The sequence below is a fragment of the Salmo trutta genome, chromosome 6, assembly GCF_901001165.1.
Source record: "Salmo trutta chromosome 6, fSalTru1.1, whole genome shotgun sequence".
NCBI lineage: Eukaryota > Metazoa > Chordata > Actinopteri > Salmoniformes > Salmonidae > Salmo > Salmo trutta.
This window is the reverse complement of record NC_042962.1, coordinates 20571158-20593305: the sequence shown is the minus strand read 5'-3', so window position 1 is coordinate 20593305 and position 22148 is coordinate 20571158. Positions and strand designations below refer to the sequence as shown.

Sequence of the window (22148 nt, the reverse complement as noted above, 5' to 3'; positions counted from 1 at the left end):
TTTTTCATGGTTCGGGCTAAATGTTAACGCAATGACATTCTAGACGATTCTTTGCTTCCAACTTTGTGGCAACAGTTTGGGGAAGGCCCTTGTTTCAGCATGACAATGCCCCCGTGCACAAAGCGAGGTCCATACAGAATTGGTTTGTCTAGAGTCGGTGTAGAAGAACTTGACTGGCCTGCACAGAGCCCTGACCTCAACCCCATCGAACACCTTTGGGATGAATTGGAATGCCGACTGTGAGCCAGGCCTAATCGCCCAACATCAGTGCCCAACCTCACTAATGCTCTTGTGGCTGAATGGAAGCAAGTCCCCACAGCAATGTTCCAAAGCTAAGGATTTTATATAAGTATATGGTAGAGGAAAGGTGTCGGAGAGAGGGGGGAGTTGACAGCTGCTTTGAGCCTGTGAACATCCTCCTTTCAAACAATGCAGAGCCTCGTGGGTTGTAATATGTTTAAATGGCTCCTCCACTGTGAATGCACAAGTTTGCACTAGTCACACACACCACACCACACACACGCGCGTTCACACACATCACACACAAATGCACACATGCACACTTTATCTCTCCCCTACCATCTTCCTCATCTCCCTCTTCCTCTCATCCTCAGGTCGTAAGTTCATCATTGCCAATGCCCGGGTGGAGAACTGCGCCATCATATTCTGCAACGATGGCTTCTGTGCCATGTGCGGCTATTCGCGGGCTGAGATCATGCAGAAGCCCTGCACCTGCAACTTCCTGTACGGCCCTCACACCAAGCGGCTGGCCATCGCCCAGTTGGCTCAAGCACTGCTGGGCTCGGAAGAGAGGAAAGTGGAGATCAACCTCTACAGGAAGGACGGTAGGACGATATGCTGTGTGTGTGTGTGTGTGTGTGTGTGTGTGTGTGTGTGTGTGTGTGTGTGTGTGTGTGTGTGTGTGTGTGTGTGTGTGTGTGTGTGTGTGTGTGTGTGTGTGTGTGTGTGTGTGTGTGTGTGTGTGTGTGTGCTTGCTTTTTCATTGTAAGCTCATTTACTTGTGTGGCTGCCAGCCAAATAGCATTGCACTTCTGTTGTCATCTGAAGAAAAAGCTATTTTCAGCCGAATGTGTTCTGTGAAGAAAACTATAGTTGCACGTCCCTCTATTGAAGCAACAAAAACATTGTTGATTTTCAATATAAAACGCGACCCCTGTCAATACACAGCTGGTCTCACCTGCTCCCTCTTTCTCCCGTTGTGCTATTTATAAACAAACAAAAGCTTCATAATGTAAAATAATGTGACAGGTGACCTCACTGAGACTCCTAGCAAGGAGTTACACTCAGTGTCAGAACAGGTAATTAACAATAAGCTGAAACCAAAAGCATTGATTGTATTGAGTTCAAAGCATTCTCTTAGACCTTAACCTCAACTGGAGTTGTACATCATGGTTGTGACCATTGAACAAGTTGAAGAAGATGATCTCCTAGGAGTAACATTCGATGGTCAGTTATCATGGTCAAGTCATATTGGGGCTCCCGAGTGGCGCAGTGGTCTAAGGCACTGCTTCTCAGTGCTAGAGGCAGTCACTACAGACCCTGGTTTGATTCCAGGCTGTATCACAACCGTCTGTGATTGGGAGTCTCATAGGGATGGCGCACAATGGGCCCAGTGTCATCTGGGTTTGGCCGGGGTAGGCCGTCATTGTAAATAATAATTTGTTCTTAACTGACTTGGCTAGTTAAAAAAATAATAAAATATTGACAAAGTTGTTGTGAAGTGTCTGTTATAAAAAGATGTTCTGAGTTTTTTGACACAAAGATCAACTGTACTGGTTGTTTGATCTTGTTCAATCCTGATTACTTCCTGGTAATATGGTCAGGTGCAGCAAAGAAAGACCTTGCAAAGCTGCAGCTGGCTCAACAAAAGCAGCAATCCTTGCCCTTAATGTAATGTGTACGCTAGGAGTCGGGAAGCAAGTACAGGGAGTGAATTGAATAAATAACGAAACAAGACGAGAAACACGAGTTGCGTACAGACATGAAACAGAGTCAATAGCACCTGGGGAAAGAACCAAAGGGAGTGACATATATAGGGGAGGTAATCAGGAAGGTAATGGAGTCCAGGTGAGTCTCATGAAGCGCAGGTGCGCGTAACGATGGTGGTAGGTGTGCGTCATAATGAATAAACGGATGAAGTTGAGCGCGGGGGAGCGGGAGTAGACGTGACACTTAACTGCAAACACAGAACTAACATCAACAACATGCATGATAGTCTTTCATGGTTGAAGGTTGAGGAGAAATTGACTACTTCTCGTCTAGTCTTTTTAAGAAACATTTGGGTGTTGAAAATGCCTAACCACTTGTATAGTCTATTTGCATACCCTTCAAAACAGTATACATACCCCACCAGACACGCCTTATGGGTTTCTTCACAGTACCCAAACCAAAAACAGATTTAATGCTGTCACGTCCTGACCAGTATAAGGGGTTATTTGTTATTGTAGTTTGGTCAGGACGTGGCAGAGGTGTGTTTGTTTAGAGTGTTTCGCGGTTTGTTGGGCTATGTTCTTTTTTAAGAGGGGTGTTTGTTTAGAGTGTTTCGGGGTTTGTTGGGCTATGTTCTATGTTAGTATATTTCTATGTTTATCTAGTATGTCTAGTTCTATGTTTAGTTAATGGGGTTGACCTTCAATTGGAAGCAGCTGCTCCTAGTTGCTTCTAATTGAAGGTCCTATTTAAGAGGGGTGTTTTTCTGTGGGATTTTTGTGGGTAGTTGTTCCCTGTTTAGTGTTTGTGCACCTGACAGGACTGTTTCGTTTTGTTATTTTTTTGTATACGTATTTATTTGTTTCTCCTTCTTCAAAATAAAAAGAAGATGAGTATACATATTCCCGCTGCATTTTGGTCCAATCCTTACGACGCCTGTGACAAATGTGTCACTCTGTCACGTCCTGGCCAGTATAAGGGTTAATTAGTATTGTAGTTTGGTCAGGACGTGACAGAGGGTATTTGTTTTATGTGGTTCGGGGTGGTGTGTTTGTTTAAAGGGTGTTTGATGTAGTATTTCCGGGGTTGTGGTTTATAGTCTATGTTTATGTATTTCTATGTGTAGTCTGGTGAGTGTGTTTCTATGTTGTGTTGATTGGGGTTGGGACTCTCAGTTGAAGGCAGGTGTTGTCTATCTGCCTTTGATTGAGAGTCCCATATATTGGGGTGTGTTTGTGATTCGTGGGTGATTGTTCTGTGTTGAGCCTATGCTTTGCAGACTGTCAGTTTATCGTTCGTTTTCTTGTTTGTTGTTTTTTTGTATTCGTGTTGATTTAATTAAATGTTCAAGATGAACTATATCGACTCTGCTGCGTATTGGTCATCCTTTTCCGACGACGATTTCGTTATATCGTCAGAGGACGAAGATACATGTGACACACTCAGTTATGTATAGAGCCATGCGGCCGTGGAATTCGCTGCCACCAGAGGTTACTCAGGCAAAAAGTTTAGCTTTAAAAAAAAAGATAAAAAACATTATTTCACAGCACCTCTCCTCTTTCTACAAATCAAATTGAACTGTGCTGTATATAAGAATATGTATATATGAATAGTGTATAAATTGTATGTCTGTTGTCTCTGTGTCTTTCCTATATATAACTCTTATTTAAAACATTTTATTTAATGTAATATTTTATGTTCTTGTCTGTTACTGTTCTGTACTTTGTCATGTATTTGTACATTTTATGTGGACTCCAGGAAGAGTAGCTGCTGCATGTGTAGTAGCTAATTGGGATTATAATAAACTAAACTCCAAGTATTGGAATGCTGTTATGGTAATAGAGCTAGACTCCCTGGGTGAGATCCAGGGATACTGTATGTCAGACATTTTCCACCTGTGGATAGAGCTGCCGTTGGAAAGAGGAGCAAAAGAGAAAGCAAGACTGACGAACAGAGAGGAGAGACATACGGTATAGGTGAGGAAAGAGAAGAACAACAGAAAGGAGTGGTATTTCTCAGTTCCTCTCCTAGCATGTGTCGGGATTAAGAGGAGAGCCAGCTGTAACTGTAGCAGCAGAGTTACATGACGCCAGATGTTTGCTCTCAGCTGATAATTCACATTCTCTTGAGTGCTGCACCGGGCCACCCCTAGTCCACCAATCAGACTTTCCACTGTTTATACTCAAGAGTTATCGGTTTCGCCTGTATACACAACTCCCCCCTTAGCCTGCAATGGATGGAGAAAGAACCTCGTAATTCGTGTTTGTATTACTGTGTGCATGTGTGTGTGTATTGTGCTGACCCTCTAGTGCCCTACTCTGTTTCCAGTAGTTGCTACAATGCTAATGATAACAGTTAGCTACAATAGTATGACTCATTCCTACACTTAAACTGTATAGGCTCTAGTAAGTGATAAGAGTTCTAGAGAGTGTTGACAGCTGCTATCAACTGCTCGGATGAGGCTGGCCCTGTCCACCTAAATGTGGAGAGTATCGAAGCACATTTCCAATCTGGAACATTGTCAAGGGTGCTCTTTTTTGTACAGCAGGAGGTGTGTTTGTACTGTCACCAGGGAGACCGTCAAGAGGCTCTCTGTGTCGCCAGGGTTACCCAGGTCCCATGTGATTGGGGCAACACAAGAGGGAGTCCCAGCCCTCCCCTTGGGCCCACTCTCCCTCCCTTCTCTCTTCAGTGTCTGATAGTCTTAGGACTGAGTCAATATGCGTTTTCAGGGGCAGGCCCAATCCTCAATCTCTCACCTCTGATAGGTCAACGGGTCTCCCTCGGCACATCAGAAAGTCACAATCGAAACGCAACACACCCTGGAACCTCATACATAAGGCATGGTGTGGAAATGCAACGCCTCCTCCCTCCTTGTTCAAAGGAAAGAGAAGAAAAGTATCCTGTTTAAATGTTGGAAAGAGTGAGGTGACAGAAAGGGGGAAGGAGGAGGGGATGGGAAGGGTAGTGCAGCGATACCCCGCTCCATTCATCTAATGCTGCTCTCTGGCATTAGCCTTCACCATGATGAATTAGCCTTTCTCTCAGGCTCAATTGTCCAATGCCGATCTGACCGCCACTTAATCATTTTTTCCAGGTAAACTCCGCCACCACTGATGCAGAAGTGGGGAGTTGGGGGACAGTGCAATGTGTGAGTTGTACATCAGCGCTCGTTTCCCGTCAGCACACGGTCTCCTAACAGTCTCTCAATTTCAAAGAATCTGGACCTCTCGACTCAAGGCCACTGTGATCTGTTTTTTACAGACCGTTGCCTTTTCTGTCCCAGCTCTGTTCCAGTTCTAGAAATGTAAACCGAAGCAGGTTGAAATAGACACAGACTCCCTGCTCTTGCTCTCAGTAAGCTACACTCAGACTGCCAGTCTCTTTGTTTGTGCCTCTTATCCCAGAGATCTGAGGCCTCCAGGGAGCAGGTACATGCTGCAGTCTGTCTCTGCATGGTAGCCCCCAGCAGCCCCCTGCTCATTGCCCACATCCGGACTCTGATTGGCCAGGAATGAGTGCCAAGGGGGCCCATAAATAGCCCTCATTTCCTTTAGTAACTCTGCATGCAGGCCTTCTGCAGCACCTGCCCTTTTTATGCTCCACTGGCTGGGCCAATCAGAGGCATCCCCCCTGGTTCGGTAATGGTACCCACTCATCTTTGGTACCCCTCATATTATTCAGCATTTCATTTTTTTCCCATTTAGCTAACAAAGACACACAAATCATGTGTGGCTATAGATGTCCGTTCCACCTCCTCTTTGGAGTGGCTATCTGGAGTCATCTGAGATGACAGCTACAGTAAGCAGGCTTGTATGGAAGCCTTGGAGACACCAGGTGTCTATTTGAGACTAGAGCAAGTCTCAGATGGCTGACAATAGCTAAAATCCCCGGGCCTCTTCATGTGATTGCTTAGCAGCCACAGCTAAGGAGTGTGCTCAAAACTGGCCCTGAAGTACTTGCTTTTTTTATGGAGATGACCTCCACGGCTGAATCAAACCACTAAAAGACCCACTAAAGATCAACGCCGTTATAAATGGCCCACACCATAAATTATCTTCATAATTACAGATGTACACTGCAAAGCTTCTCAAGGCTCCTGCATCAATTTCTTAACATGTTTATTTTTCATGTTTAAAAGGCAAGTAGTTATTGCATTGGTTTCTTTCATCACACACCAGGTCTTAAAAAACAGATTACAATGAGGTGCTTGTAGAATAGAATGCAGCATTAATGGTAGTGGAATGCAACTTGTTGCAGGTTTAGATGGTGCTGGTAATGATGTGTGCATTAGAGGTCTTCCCTAAATTCAGACTTTTGTCTTGGATCTCGGTCGGGTCTGATACAATTGCCACGAGTCTCGGGTATGTGCAAATTAATTGATTTACCGACTGGACCCATCCTCTTAATTGAATGTGTGTGAGTTGATGAGAACTGCGTGAGCTTGTTATCTGTGTCAGCCAATTGTAACACAATAAAACGTTTGGCTTATGTCCAGCTGAAACTGGTTCCGGCTGCTCACATCACGTGCACCTGCTGTTTTAAAGGAAAAACGAAATAAAAAACTATGACAATAAAAGCTGAAATATTTACTACTCAACAGACATAAGAAAAAAAAAAGAAAGAAAGAATGACACAAACTGAACAACTAAAAAGCACCCTAAGGAAAAGCAAAGCTAAAAATATGTGTAAATATGTCACAGTTTTGTCCCCCCTCAGGTTCTCTGGCTATTCCAGAGGCTTGGGGCATAATAACTAAAGGCTTCCTCGCCATACCTCTTGGTCCTTGGCTTTGGGATAGTTAAAAGGCAAGACCTTAAAACCGCTGTAATGTGTGCTCTCCGTCTGGTCTTGGTCAGTACCCGTGCTGCATTATTCTGTATGTTTTGCAGTTGACCAATGGCTTTCTTGGATAGACTACACAGGAGAGCATTACAGCATAAAAGCATGGATGAGTCTCTCTGTATCAGCTTGAAAGCGAAACATCCGTACCTTGGCAATGTTCCTCAGGTGGTAAAAAGTTATTTTGGTCACATTCCTAATGAGTGATTCTAAATTTAGTTCAGAATATAAAATAGCACCTAGGTTTTTTACCTGGTGTTTTATCTTTATTGCCTGTCAAATAAAATGTGCGTCTTGATTCTCTCTCTGTGCTTTGGCTCCAACAATAAGCACCTCTGTGTACACCAAACCTTCACAAAGGTTTCTTAACTTTATTAGGGTACTATCAAAAGTAGGCCTAAGTCAAGTCATTGTTTATAGGGACAATACATACAGGTTATTATATTGGGTCAATAAATTAAGTTTTACATCTCGCCCTCTTTGTTTACTTCCTTTTCATGGTTTGAGTGCGAGTAGCCCTATAGGCCTACTGGTAATTCTATTATATGGCAGCAAACACAACATTAACTTAATTTGGCTAAAGAAAAGGGTTAACTATCCCAAAGCCAAGGACCAAGAGGTATGGCGAGGAAGCCTTTAGTTATTATGCCCCAAGCCTCTGGAATAGCCAGAGAACCTGAGGGGGGACAAAACTGTGACATATGCAGGACTATAAATCAAATCAAATTTTACTTGTCACATGTGACGAATACAAAAGATGTAGACATTAACGTGAAACACTTACTTACGAGCCCTTAAACAACAATGCAGTTCAACAAATAGAGTTAAGAAAATATTTACTAAATAAACTAAAGTATTTTTTTTTTAAAGAACACAATAAATAACAATAACGAGGCTATATACAGGGAGTACCAGTTCTGAGTCAATGTGCATTGGTACAGGTTAGTCGGGGTAGTTTGTACATGTAGGTAGGGGTAAAGTGACTATGCATAGATAATAAACAGCGAGTAACAGGGGGGTCAATGTAAATAGTCCAGGTGCCATTTGATGAATTGTTCACCAGTCTTATGGCTTGGGGTTGAAGCTGTTAAGGAGCCTTTTGGTCCTAGACTTGGCGCTCCGGTAACGCTTGCCGTGCGGTAGCAGAGAGAACAGTCTATGACTTGGGTGACTGGAGTCTTTGACAGTTTTTGGGGCCTTCCTCTGACACCGCCTAGTATATACAGTAGGTCCCGAATGGCAGGAAGCTTGGCCCCAGTGATGTACTGGGCTGTACGCACTACCCTCTGTAGCGCCTTACGGTCAGATGCCGAGCAGTTGCCATACCAGGCGATGATGCAACCGGTCAGGATGATCTCAATGATGCAGCTGTATAACTATTTCAGGATCTAGGGACCCATGCCAAATCTTTTCAGTCTCCTGAGGGGGAAAAGGTGTTGTCCTGCCCTCTTCACGACTGTCTTGGTGTGTTTGGACCATGATAGTTTGTTGATGTGGACACAAGGAACTTGAAACTCTCGACCCGCTCCACTACAGCCCCGTCAATGTTAATGGGGGCCTGTTCGGCCCGCCTTTTCCTATAGTCCACTATCAGCTCCTTTGTCTTGCTCATATTGAGGGAGAGGTTGTTGTCCTGGCACCACACTGCCAGGTCTCTGACCTCCTCCTTATAGGCTGTCTCATTGTTGTCGGTGATCAGGCCTACCACTGTTGTGTTGTGAGCAAACTTAATGATGGTGTTGGAGTCGTGGGTGAACTGGGAGTACAGGAGAGGACTAAGCACACATCCCTGAGGGGCCCCAGTGTTGAGGATCATTGTGGCAGATGTATTGTTGCCTACCCTTACCACCTTGGGGCGGCCCGTCAGGAAGTCTAGGATCCAGTTGCAGAAGGAGGTGTTTAGTCCCAGGGTCCTTAGCTTAGTGATGAGTTTTGTGTGCACTATGGTGTTGAGGGCTGAGCTATAGTCAATGAACAGCATTCTCACATAGGTGTTCCTTTTATCCAGGTGGGAAAGGGCAGTGTGGAGTGCGATTGAGTTTTTGTCATCTGTGGATCTGTTGGGGCGGTATGCGAATTGGAGTGGGTCTAGGGTTTCCGGGATGATGGTGTTGATGTGAGCCATGACTAGCCTTTCAGAGCATTTCATGGCTACTGACGTGAGTGCTACGGGGCAGTAATCATTTAGGCAGGTTACCTTTGCTTTCATGGGCACAGGGTCTGCTTGAAACGTGTAGGTATTACAGACTCGATCAGGGAAAGGTTGAAAATGTAATTGAAGACACTTGCCAGTTGGTCCGCACATGCGTACTGGTAATCCGTCAGGCCCCGCGCCTTTGTGAATGTTGACCTGTTTAAAGGTCTTACTCACACAGTCGTCCTCAACAGCTAGTGCTCTCATGCATGCTTCAGTTTTGCTTTCCTCGAAGCGATCATAAAAGGCATTTAGCTCGTCTGGTAGGCTCGGCTCATCACTCATCAGCGATACTGGACTCACCTGGACTCATTCATCACCTGTTTATTTCCTCCCCTATATTTGTCAGTTCCCCAGCTCTGTTCCCCACGGCTGCATTGTATTGTTTTTGTCTTTAGTATTAGTTTGCTGACGCTGTTCCTGTCTCGTTCCATGTCCGTTATTTATTAAATGTTTTACTCCCTATACCTGCTTCGTCTCTCCGGCGTCATTCCATGTGACATATTTATATTTTAAATATTAATATCATACAGTACACTCCTAAGCCAATAGGCCTATGCATGCATTTAGTGCTCCAATCTCTGACAACTGAAACATGAGGTGGACAATTATTGTTTAAGGACGTTTTTAAACATTTTTAATATGCAACACATCAAAACAACAAATATATATAATTTTTTTAAAGGGAGTTAAGGACTCGTAACTGTGGATCATTAGGCCAATTCCGCTTGTTTGTTGATGGTGCTGGCAGCGCCCGGTCTGAGGTTTCTTTCTCTCTCTCTTTCTACTCTCAGATCTGAACGGGTTTCTCGGATCCGAAACGGCACAGGTCTGTTTGGGTCTGTTTTTCCACGGGCCATTTCAGAATGGGACTGACAGTCCCCAGATCCATACGGAACTGGTCCAATTTTTTGGACCCGTGAAGACTTCTACTGTAGTGTGCATGTGTCTTAACATCCACTGTTAGACATCAACAGCACTATTTGTAAGAGTAAATAGCATGTACACGTGAGCAAACACAGAAGCACACTGAGTTCCATTCTAAACTACCAAAGTCAAGCTGAACGCGCCAAAGAAGAAAAAACTCAGCAAACTCAGAACATCCAGTATTTCCTACAGGTCTGCATATATGCAGGTGATTGTAAGCCTATATACGTACACACAGTATATTCAATTATCCACTATTTTTACGCCAACACAATTGGGCCTTTAGGAAATAAATAAAAGCTCATCAAATTGAATTGAATTAAACATAACCCTATAAACCACAGTGCTACAATCACGATGAGTTCCCACTGTGCTAGCAGACTAGACCCAGGCGGTGTTATTGTGGTGTATGGTTTTCTCCTCTTTTGTTGACACCCGAATAATGAATCATGACAAGGCACTGTGTGATAGCCGCGCTGCCTTGTGTCTGCCTCATTACACACTCAATGTACTGTGGTAGTGTGTATGTGTGTGTGTGTGAGTTTGTGTGTGTGTGTGTGCCCACTCTCCACCAGCCTCTCTCTCCGCAGGCCCAGGGAACCAGCTACACAAACAATCCCAACGGTTCACTTAACAACCTCTACCCACAAACACACATACAGTATATTAGATTATACATGCATGCACACACTGCACGTACACGCTTGTGTGTGCATGCACGCGTGTTCTAATGACACGCACGGTACATGCACCTGTGATTAACTTTGTTTTCACTGCACACGCAGGCTAGCGCGCACACACACACTCACCTCTTGTTTCAGCAAACAACATGGTGCCAAAGTAAAGCTGAAAGGGCTAGTTTATGAGTCTGACAGGCAGTTGGATCATTTAACCCAATTATTATTATTTCTACAAGAATTATTAAAAAGTAAGGGGTTCTCCTACATAGAAGATCATAGGAAATCCCAGGACATACAGTCCATTCGAAAGTATTCAGAACCCTTACCTTTTTCCACATTTTGTTACGTTACAGCCTTATTCAAAAATTTATTCAATTCATTTTTTCCGTCATCAGTCTACACACATAAAGTTTAACAGATGTATACATAAAAAAAAAAAATGTATTTACATAAGTATTCAGACCCTTTGCTATGAGACTCAAAATGTAGTTCAGGTGCATCGTGTTTCCATTGATCATCCTTGAGATGTTTCTACAACTTGATTGGACTCCATCTGTGGTAAATTCAATTGATTGGACATGATTTGGAAAGGCACACACCTGTCTATATAAGGTTCCACAATTGACAGTGCATGCCAGAGCAAAAGAGGATAGAGAGGATCTGCAGAGAAGAATGTGAGAAACTCCCCAAATACAGGTGTGCCAAGCTTGTAGCGTCATACCCAAGAAGACTCGAGGGTGTAATCGCTCAACAAAGTACTGAGTAAAGTGTCTGAATACTTATGTAAATGTGATATTTTATTTTTTATTTTAATACATTTACAAAAAATATATAAATGAACTATTTTTGCTTTGTCATTGTGTATTGTGTGTAGATTGATGAGGGAAAAAAACGATTAATCAATTTTAGAATAAGACTGTAACGTAACAAATGTTGAAAAAGTCAAGTGGTCTGAATACTTTTCGAATGCACTGTAGTGTCTACTAATACTGTAATAAGCTCACATACAGTGGGGGAAAAAAGTATTTGATCCCCTGCTGATTTTGTACGTTTGCCAACTGACAAAGAAAAGATCAGTCTATAATTTGAATGGTAGGTTTATTTGAACAGTGAGAGACAGAATAACAACAACAAAAATCCAGAAAAACGCATGTCAAAAATGTTATAAATTGATTTGCATTATAATGAGGGAAATAAGTATTGGACCCCCTCTCAATCAGAAAGATTTCTGGCTCCCAGGTGTCTTTTATACAGGTAACGAGCTGAGATTAGGAGCACACTCTTAAAGGGAGTGCTCCTAATCTCAGTTTGTTACCTGTATAAAAGACACCTGTCCACAGAAGCAATAAATCAATCAGATTCCAAACTCTCCACCATGGCCAAGACGAAAGAGCTCTCCAAGAATGTCAGGGACAAGATTGTAGACCTACACAAGGCTGGAATGGGCTACAAGACCATCGCCAAGCAGCTTGGTGAGAAGGTGACAACAGTTGGTGCGATTATTCGCAAATGGAAGAAACACAAAAGAACTGTCAATCTCCCTCGGCCTGGGGCTCCATGCAAGATCTCACCTCGTGGAGTTGCAATGATCATGAGAACAGTGAGGAATCAGCCCAGAACTACACAGGAGGATCTTGTCAATGATCTCAAGGCAGCTGGGACCATAGTCAGCAAGAAAACAATTGGTAACACACTACGCCGTGAAGGACTGAAATCCTGCAGCGCCCGCAAGGTCCCCCTGCTCAAAAAAGCACATATACATGCCCGTCTGAAGTTTGCCAATGAACATCTGAATGATTCAGAGGACAACTGGGTGAAAGTGTTGTGGTTAGATGAGGCCAAAATGAAGCTCTTTGGCATCAACTCAACTCGCCGTGTTTGGAGGAGGAGGAATGCTGCCTATGACCCCAAGAACACCATCCCCACCGTCAAACATGGAGGTGGAAGCATTATACTTTGTGGGTGTTTTTCTGTTAAGGGGACAGGACAACTTCACCGCATCAAAGGGACGATGGACGGGGCCATGTACCGTCAAATCTTGGGTGAGAACGTCCTTCCCTCAGCCAGGGCATTGAAAATGGGTCATGGATGGGTATTCCAGCATGGCATGACCCAAAACACACGGCCAAGGCAACAAAGGAGTAGCTCAAGAAGAAGCACATTAAGGTTCTGGAGTGGCCTAGCCAGTCTCCAGACCTTAATCCCATAGAAAATCTGTGGAGGGAGCTGAAGGTTCGAGTTGCCAAACGTCAGCCTCAAAACCTTAATGACTTGGAGAAGATCTGCAAATCGGTGTGGGACAAAATCCCTCCTGAGATGTGTGCAAACCTGGTGGCCAACGACAAGAAAAGTCTGACCTCTGTGATTGCCAACAAGGGTTTTGCCACCAAGTACTAAGTCAGAGGGGTCAAATACTTATTTCCCTCATTAAAATGCAAATAATTTTATAACATTTTTGACATGCGTTTTTCTGGATTTATTTGTTGTTATTCTGTCTCTCACTGTTCAAATAAACCTACCATTAAAATTATAGACTGATAATTTCTTTGTCAGTGGGCAAACATACAAAATCAGCAGGGGATCAAATACTTTTCCTCTCACTGTAGTTGCTGTCACAAACTCCAAACCGTTGTCACTGACTAGTTGGATAATAATTTCCCAGTGAGCAAACCATTTATGTACCTTCAGCATTCATATAAATTCATTTTTATCCGATTTTTTGCTTTGGCGGACCATATTTTTTGTATTGACGTTTGTCAATGAAACTCATGAATGCAACTGTTTATGTCAGATTGTTTTGTGTTTTACTTTTAGCCCTGGTTGTCCTGAAAAGAAAAGGGTCAAACTAAATATAAGGGCTGGATTGTCACGTCCTGACCAGTAAAAGGGGTTGTTTGTTATTGTAGTTTGGTCAGGGCGTGGCAGGGGGTGTTTGTTTAGTGTGTTTCGGGGTTTTTTGGGCAATGTTCTTTGTTAGTATATTTCTATGTCTGTGTCTATTTAGTCTATTTCTACGTTCAGGGTTTTTTGGTTTGGCCTTCAATTAGAAGCAGCTGTTCTTCGTTGCTTTTAATTGGAGGCCATATTTAAGTAAGGGATTTTTGTCACTGTGTTTGTGGGTAGTTGTTCCATGTATAGCGTGTTGCCTTACAGGACTGTCTTCGTTGGTGTTCGTTATTTTGTTCACGTTCCTTCTCAAATAAAAGAAGATGAGTATACACATTCCCGCTGCATTTTGGTCTTATCCATATGATGAACGTGACATGGATATGCAGATAAATTAAAGTCAGATAAATGAACAGCCGATTATTGCTGGGTTCTCGGGACTGATGGGGTTAACATTCGACGGGTGAGGACAGGGGTCGTGTCCCAGGTGTGGGGGGAAGCCATGCTTCATCTCGTATCCGTCTGTCTTCATCGAAGTGTGTGTATCTCTCTCTCTCTCAGAAGCCTCTGTGTTTTCACCTAATGACAGCTGCAGACTCTTCCTGTATATGCAAATACCCCACACTCTAACTCTCGTTTTGAATATGCAAATAATCAGAACCATCTCACAAACTGAAAGATTTGAGTGGTAGTATTACTATAATGATGACTGGGGGCTTGATACCAGCATGTCCCCTCCTCCAATACTAATGTTAAACAACATTGAAATAATGTTGGGAGATGTCAATCCCTTTGAAATTGTTGTTGTTAACCTAGCTACCTGAACAATGTCAATTGACACTGCAACTACAGTTGTAGTGTAATGAATACTCAGGGAGAAAAAGGTGTGGATTCAGACGCAGATGTTCATTAAACCTTCACAGGAGGCAGAAATCGTGGTCGCAGGCAATGATCAAACACAGGTAGGGAGTCAAAAAAAAAAAACACTACCTCACAACCATAGAAAAAGAACTGAACTAAATAGGGAGCTGATGAGACCGGGTGAGAAACGAACACAGGTGAAATCAATGAACAAAAATGAAAGACAGAGCTACGTTCCAGAACACAAAGAAAAAGAACACAAGGTTGGCTAAGAAAAGAAAAGCAGACCCTTACATGTAGTTGTTGAACATTCCCTGCACCACTCAATTGAATATTTTACTTTATTGCAAAGCAGCATGCCGCCTCAGTCTCTAACCCTTCCCCTCTCAAAAATAACATTATCATGCAGATCAACTGGTCTTCATGCATATCCTGCATCTCATGAATGTCTCTCCAACTCGCCAACTCACTCCTGTTTGGAGTTTGCACATGTGTACATAAATGTGTGTACCCACATTAAAAAATACTATTTATTTGTCTTTTTTTATTTCACCTTTATTTAAATAGGCCATGGTGGCAAAGTAATTACAATATAGCAATTAAACATTGGAATGGTAGAATGTGCAGAAGATGAATGTGCAAGTAGAGATACTGGGGTGCAAAGGAGCAAGATAAATAAATAAATACAATATATGTCTAAATACTATATAGTATATAATGGTCTAAATACTGTACTCAATTTATATTTTGCAGACTTTACTGTAGTATACTATAGTATTCACTGTACTGTGTTTGTAGACATGACTGTAGTAATCACTGGAGTGTTTTCACCGACATGACTAGTATATTGTACTAACCCCTGCCGACTAGGATTAGCTGAAATGGCACAACTACCAGACTACGCCAGTTACTGTTTAATGAGGGGAACTCCACCAAAACATAAGACACACAGGTTCGTGACAGGCCACCTATTGAGATGGTCAACAGACCAGACAACACCTTAAAAAAATATTTTGTTTTTATTACAACTGTAACATCTGAACGTTAGACAGGTTCTAGGCCCATTATCAGAGCGATGGTAACTCACCAGAATTACGACCAGGAATACGACTTTCCCAAATTGGATCCTTTGTTTGTACTCCCCAGGGCAATTGAACTTATCCCAGAGGCTGCTCCAAGATGCTGCCGGCGGAGAAGAGGTATTTGGAGTGGACTTCTAGTCCGACTCAGGAGGAGTACACACCATCCACCGCTTCCGAGTATATTACTCGCTAGTGTTCAGTCTCTGGACAATAAAGTAGACAAGCTCAGGGCGAGGATCTCCTTCCAGAGAGACATCAGGGATTGTAACATACTCTGTTTCACGGAATCATGGCCCTCTCCGGATATACTGTCCCCGTCCATACAGCCAGCTGAGTTCTCAGTACATCGTGCAGACAGGAATAAAGAGCTCTCCGGAAATAAGAATGGCAGTGGTGTATGTTTCATGACTAACTACTCATGTTGTGATTGTGATAACGTACAGAATCTCACGTTTTTTCGCTCACCCAACCTAGAATACCTCACAGTCAAATGCCGACCGTATTACCTCCCAAGAGAATTCTCTTCGGATATAATCACAGCAAGGTATATTCCAAATTAAGCCGATACCACGACGGCCCTAAAGGAACTACACTGGACTTTGTGCAAACTGGAAACCACATATCCTGAGGCCACATTTATTGTAGCTGGGGATTTCAACAAAGTAAATTTGAGGAAAATGCTACTGAAGTTCTATCAACACATTGACTGTAGTACTCGCGCTACTAAAATGCTTGAACAATGTTACTCCCCCTTCCGGGGTGCCTACAAGGCCCTCCCCCACCCACCCTTCGGCAAATCAGATCATGACTCCATTTTTCTCCTCCCTATAGGTAGAAACTCAAACAGGAAGTACCCTTGCTATGGTCTATTCAACGCTGGTCTGACCAATCGGAATCCATGCTTCAAGATTGTTTTGATCACTGGGATATGTTCCGGGTAGCCTCTGACACGGACACAGTGACTGAGTTCATCAGGAAGTGTATAGGGGATGTCGTTCCCACTGTGACTATTAAAAGCTACCCAAACCAGAAATCGTGGATAGATGTCAGCATTTGCGCAAAACTGAAAGCGTGAACCACCACATTTAACCATGGCAAGGTGACTGGGAATATGGTTGAATACAAACACTGTAGCTATTCCCTCCGTAAGGCAATCAAACAGGCAAAATGGTAGTACAGAGACAAAGTGGAGTCGCAATTCAACGGCTAAGACTAGAGACGTATGTGGCAGGGTCTACAGACAATCACAGATTACAAAGGGAAAACCAGCGACGTCGCGGACACCAACATCTTGCTCCCGGACAAGCTAAACACCTTCCTTGCCCGCTTTAAGGATAACACAGTGCCACCGACGTGGCCCGCTCCCAAGGACAGTGGGCTCTCGTTCTCCGTGGCTGACGTGAGTCAGACATTTAAGAGTGTTAACCCTCGCAACGCTGCTGGCGCAGACAGAATCCCTAGCTGCGTCCTCAGAGCATGCGCAGACAAGCTGGTTGAAGTGTTTATGGACATATTCAATCTCTCCTTATCCCAGTCTGCTGTCCCCACTTGCTTCAAGATGTCCACCATTGTTCCTGTACCCAAGAAAGCAAAGGTAATTGAACTAGAAGACTATCGCCCCATAGCATTCACTTCTGTCATCAGGAAGTGCTTTGAGAGGCTAGTTAAGGATCAGGAGGCTAAAGATATTTGGCTTGGCGGGCTGTATCACCACCTGGTACGGCAACTGCGCCTCCTGGTACGACAACTGCACCACCCGCAACTGCAGGGCTCTCCAGAGGGTTGTGCGGTCTGCCCAACGCATCACCGGTGGCACACTGCCTGCCCTCCAGGACACCTACAGCACAGGAAGGCCAAAAAGATCATCAAGGACCTGAGCCACGGCCTGTACACCCTGCTACCATCCAGAAGGCGAGGTCAATACAGGTGCATCAAAGCTGGGACCGAGAGACTGAAAAACAGCTTCTATCTCTAGGCCATCATACTGTTAAATAGCCATCGCTGGCCGGCTACCAACCGGTTACTCAACCCTGCACCTTAGAGGCTACTGTCCTATATACATAGACATGAAATCACTGGTCACTTTAATAATGGAACACTAGTCACTTTTTAATCATGTTTACATACTGCTTTACTCATTTCATATGTAAATACTATACTATAAAATTCTATATTCTATTAATTCCATTATTTTACCTTTAGATTTGTGTGTTTTGTTGTGAATTGTTATATACTACTGCACTGTTGGAGCTAGGAACACAAGCATTTCGCTACACCCGCAATAACATCTGCTAAATATGTGTATGTGACCAATACAATTTTATTATTATTATCAGATCAATAGACTCAAAATGGCTGTTTGACTGAGCCGTTAGCATTTCGCAGCCAATATCACCTTAACACAACAAATAATGGTCAGGGAGTAATTTTCTTATCCTCTTTTATAAGATAAAATACTTTTTTTTACTCACATTTCAATGACGCATAGTGGTTGTTGTTTGTGAGAGTTGTTTGTCGTGCTCAACTACTCAGCTCTGTCTGGTTAAAGGACCTGATTGAAAGAAGGCACCTTCGAACCTGCCCGTATAAATAACTTGCTATATAATGATATAGAGAGCACACCTCACGAGTGTCCTCCGTCGTCACGTGACAATGGAGATGGCTAGAGGGCACACCTGCCACGAATGCCCTTCCCCACATCCACTTCACTGACCACGGAATTCTCTAATAAGATTAAAAACCAGATAGTGGCTAGCTCTACTCAGACAATTATAAATATGCTAGGTATTTGAAATGATCCTCTTTGATGATATGATATAGTATGTGACTTGAAGTCCTGAGTAGAGCAAGCCACTATCTGGGTATGTATTATTGGTTTTCTGATGATTGTTGGTGATTGATACTGGTAAAGCCAGAAGGAACTGCCAGTTGCACAGATTCAACCACAAAGACCAGGGAGGTTTTCTTATGGTTCGCAAAGAAGGGCACCTATTGGTAGATGGGTAAAAACAAATGCAGACATTGAATATGCCTTTGAGCATGTTGCAGTTATAAATGTTACACGTTGGATGGTGTATCAATACACCCAGTCACTACAAAGATACAGGCACCCTTCCTAAACTAGTTGCCGGAGAGGAAGGAAACCACACAGGGATTTCACCATGAGGCCAATGGTGATTTTAAAACATTTTCAGAGTTGAAGTGCTGTGATAGGAGATCACTGAGGATGGATCAACAACATTGTAGTTACTCCACAATACTAAAATAAACGACAGAGTGAAAACATCGCTGAGTACCACTCTTTATATTTTGAAGAATGGTGGTGGGTGCATCATGTTATCAGTATGCTTGTCATTTGCAAGAACTAGGGAGTTTTTTGAAGAAAAACAAATGGAATAGAGCTAAGCACAGGCAAAATCCTAGAGGTTCGGTCTGCTTTCCAACAGACACTGGGCGACAAATTCACCTTTCAACAGGACAAAAACCTAAAACATAAGGCCAACTATACACTGGTGTTGCTTACCAAGAAGTCATTCATGTTCCTGAGCGGCCTAGTTAGATTTTTTACTTACAAATCTATGGCAAGACTTGAAAATGTCTGTCTAGCAATGATCAACAGAGCTTGACAAATGTTTTAAATAATAATGGGCAAATATTTTACAATCCAGGTGTGCAAAGCTCTTAGAGATTTACCCAGAAAGACTCACAGCTGTAATCGCTGCCAAAGGTGATTCTAACATGTATTGACTAAGGGGATTGAATACTTATCTAATCAGGATATATTAGTGTTTTATTTTCCCATAATTAAAAATAAATCTTCCACTTTGACATTTGAGTATTTTCTGTAGATCGTTGACAAAAAAATGACATTAAATCCATTTTAATCCCACTTTGTATGAACAAATTGTGGAAAAAGTCAAGGGGTGTGAATACTTTCTGAAGGCACTGTATCTAGCTTGCTAGCTAGTACAACCTGATACTAGTGCTGGTGTAAGCCTAGATCAACGTGTTGTTTGTGCAACAGTACATTCTAAATCAGAGAGGAATAGGCTAAGCATTAGTATTATAGTTACATCAAAGCTGCAGTAAGATAAAACATTTCATGTAACATTAATTAGGGTGCACTGGGAAACACTGACAAAAACTGGTTCCTACCTTGTCATAATAAACCCTCCCTGGCTGTTTCATTCGTTGTCATGTCAAACAACAACAACACTTGTATTCCAAATGCCCACTATATTCCAACATATGGTTGAAGTTTCATTGAACAGTATAAGACAATCAGAATTTACAAAGACCCATTAATAAACATGTGTTGCCATCCTAGGGTCATGCACTACTCATAAAGCATATTTATTATAAAAAAAATGAAAATACCAACAAATACCGTCATACTGTAAAACGTGAAAATATTGTGATATGATATTTTTGCCATATCACCCAGCCCTACTTGTACAGCAGGGACTCCCTGGGGAGGTGTGTTCGCTAGCGCTGCCTGCCAAGCTCCTGTTTACACTTTGGCTGCTCTTTAATATGTGCAGCAGCCATGCCCCCGGCGTATTGACCTGTTTTATTAGCCACTATGGTCGTATATGTTGCCCTATTATTAGATTGTGTTTATCCTGATATCATATTGATTGGAGGCCGGGGGAAAACTGATAGACGCTGAATCCTCCCGATCCCTTGAAGGACAATTAGTCACCGTGCAGGGCCAGGCAGGCATGGCATGGATGCCCCGGGCTAACAGCTAGCTAACAGCTAGCTAACAAACATACTGTCTGCCCTCCCTGACTGATTACATAACAATGAGGGGATAGGATTGTCTTATTCTGGGATTTGCAGTGTACTGTTGGGGAGTGTGTGTGTGTGTGTGTGTGTGTGTGTGTGTGTGTGTGTGTGTGTGTGTGTGTGTGTGTGTGTGTGTGTGTGTGTGTGTGTGTGTGTGTGGCATCAGTAGGCCTATTTTTGACCACTAGGGCCAGACAATGAAGTTAAATCTACCTCAGAGTTTCCGTTAGCCAATCATTTCTGGCTTTTGGCCAATAAAATAAATTAAAAGCCGATAAATAAAATTGTAGCCTGCTAAATCGTCCGGGCTGCATATCATACATCCCGATTTCACGCTTCAGCACCATTCTCTCGCTCCTTGCAGACTGCCTTACGTGCATGCTGCTGAGGAGAGAGAGGGAGGAGCCTTGGGCTACTGTTGATTGCGAAGATGGAGGATTTTTTCATTGAAGTAAAATGAAAGTTAGAGAGTATGCCTATAGTGAAAAGCCTACAAAAACGTGTTTTTAGTGCTGTCTCTTTAATTGTGTGCTCCGTATATAATTTAATATTATATAAGTAGGTTATAAGTAGGCCTGTTGTAACAAAAATATATATCATTAGCCTATTGCTGTGATTTGTTGGGTATGGTAGGTACTAGCCTTTCTTGGTCATTACTGCAATACAGCCTGCAATACTTTTGTGAGGGTTTAAACCAGTCCGCTAATGTTTTATTTAATTCTGAGCCATTTTCTTTGGCCAAATTCATTTCCAACTGTAATGTTGTGTTTGACGCAATATAATTAATATCCTGCTTGTATTTTCCCTATAAAAATTGGCTTGACTTACTGTGGATAGCACCGTAATAAAGTGAAAAGTACAACAACAAAAAACGTTGAAGTTTTGGTGCGGTGTGGCTATTAGCCTATTATACTGCAGGCCTATGATATGAAGGCAGCGCACCCCGGCGCTCCAACTGACTCCGACAGTTGAACTTGAGGTGAGTAAGAATGTTTTAGGCCTACCAGAGGTACTTCAATAATCTTACAATATAATATTCTGATAGAAAATGTACAAATTAGCCTCCTTTTGCACGCCTATTTCTGTAGAGCAGACGCAGCAGGCTAGCCTATCTGACAAGGATAATGAAATGCATGTCAGTGTCGAAGTCTGCCGCCGGCATATCTCTATCTCTCTCTAGGGCTAGGCCTAAGCTTCTCTTCCTTTATATTTATTATTTATGGATATTAATATACAGTAGACGCCTAAGCCTATGGCCCATGCATGCAATGCCCTGATGCATTTAGTGCTCATATCTCTGACAGCTGAACCGTGATGTGGACAATTATTATTTTAGGAAAGTAAAAACAAATAAAACAATAGGCTATCAAGTTTTGTAATGCTACACATCGAAACACAAGGAATAGTGGTTTTGTCATTTGTTATAGGTTGTTTTTAAGGACAGGTAAATGTCCCTTGTTTATTGGTGTCGCTGGTTGCGTGGGTGTATGCCCTAATAGATTATACACCCAATGCATATGGATGACTGGTAAATTTCTCAAATGTCTGATAAGTTAAAATCTTCCCAGTTACTCGTCCGGAAACCCTGAGATACCGCAGTCATAATTAACATCAGATTTTACTTTTTGTAGCAGGTTAGGAGAACTTATACAGCAGGTTTGGAGAATTAATGTAGCAGATTAGGAGAATTAGGTTAAGGTTAGGAAAAGGGTTAGGATTAGATAAAAATAAACTTTTGATGTTAATTTTACAAAAGCTGGATCCCTTCTAGCCATGACCATCACTAGGAGGCCAGAACTGTCAGTCAAATAATTTAGAGCTGCCTGCGCGCATCCTGCCTGCCTGCTGCCTGCCTGCTGCCTGCCTGCTGCCTGCCTGCTGCCTGCCTGCTGCCTGCCTGCTGCCTGCCTGCTGCCTGCCTGCTGCCACTCTCTCCTA

The 22148-nt window shown here is 42.8% G+C and overlaps 1 protein-coding gene across 1 annotated transcript in view; it reads left to right on the top strand.

The window, feature by feature from the left end:
• Positions 1-22148, top strand: part of kcnh2b (potassium voltage-gated channel, subfamily H (eag-related), member 2b) — a 283242-nt gene that overhangs the window by 30675 nt on the left and 230419 nt on the right. Inside the window, exon 2 of the mRNA XM_029755692.1 lies at positions 615-845. Within this exon, the coding sequence (XP_029611552.1) occupies positions 615-845 (231 nt within the window). The remainder of the gene's footprint in view (positions 1-614; positions 846-22148) is intronic.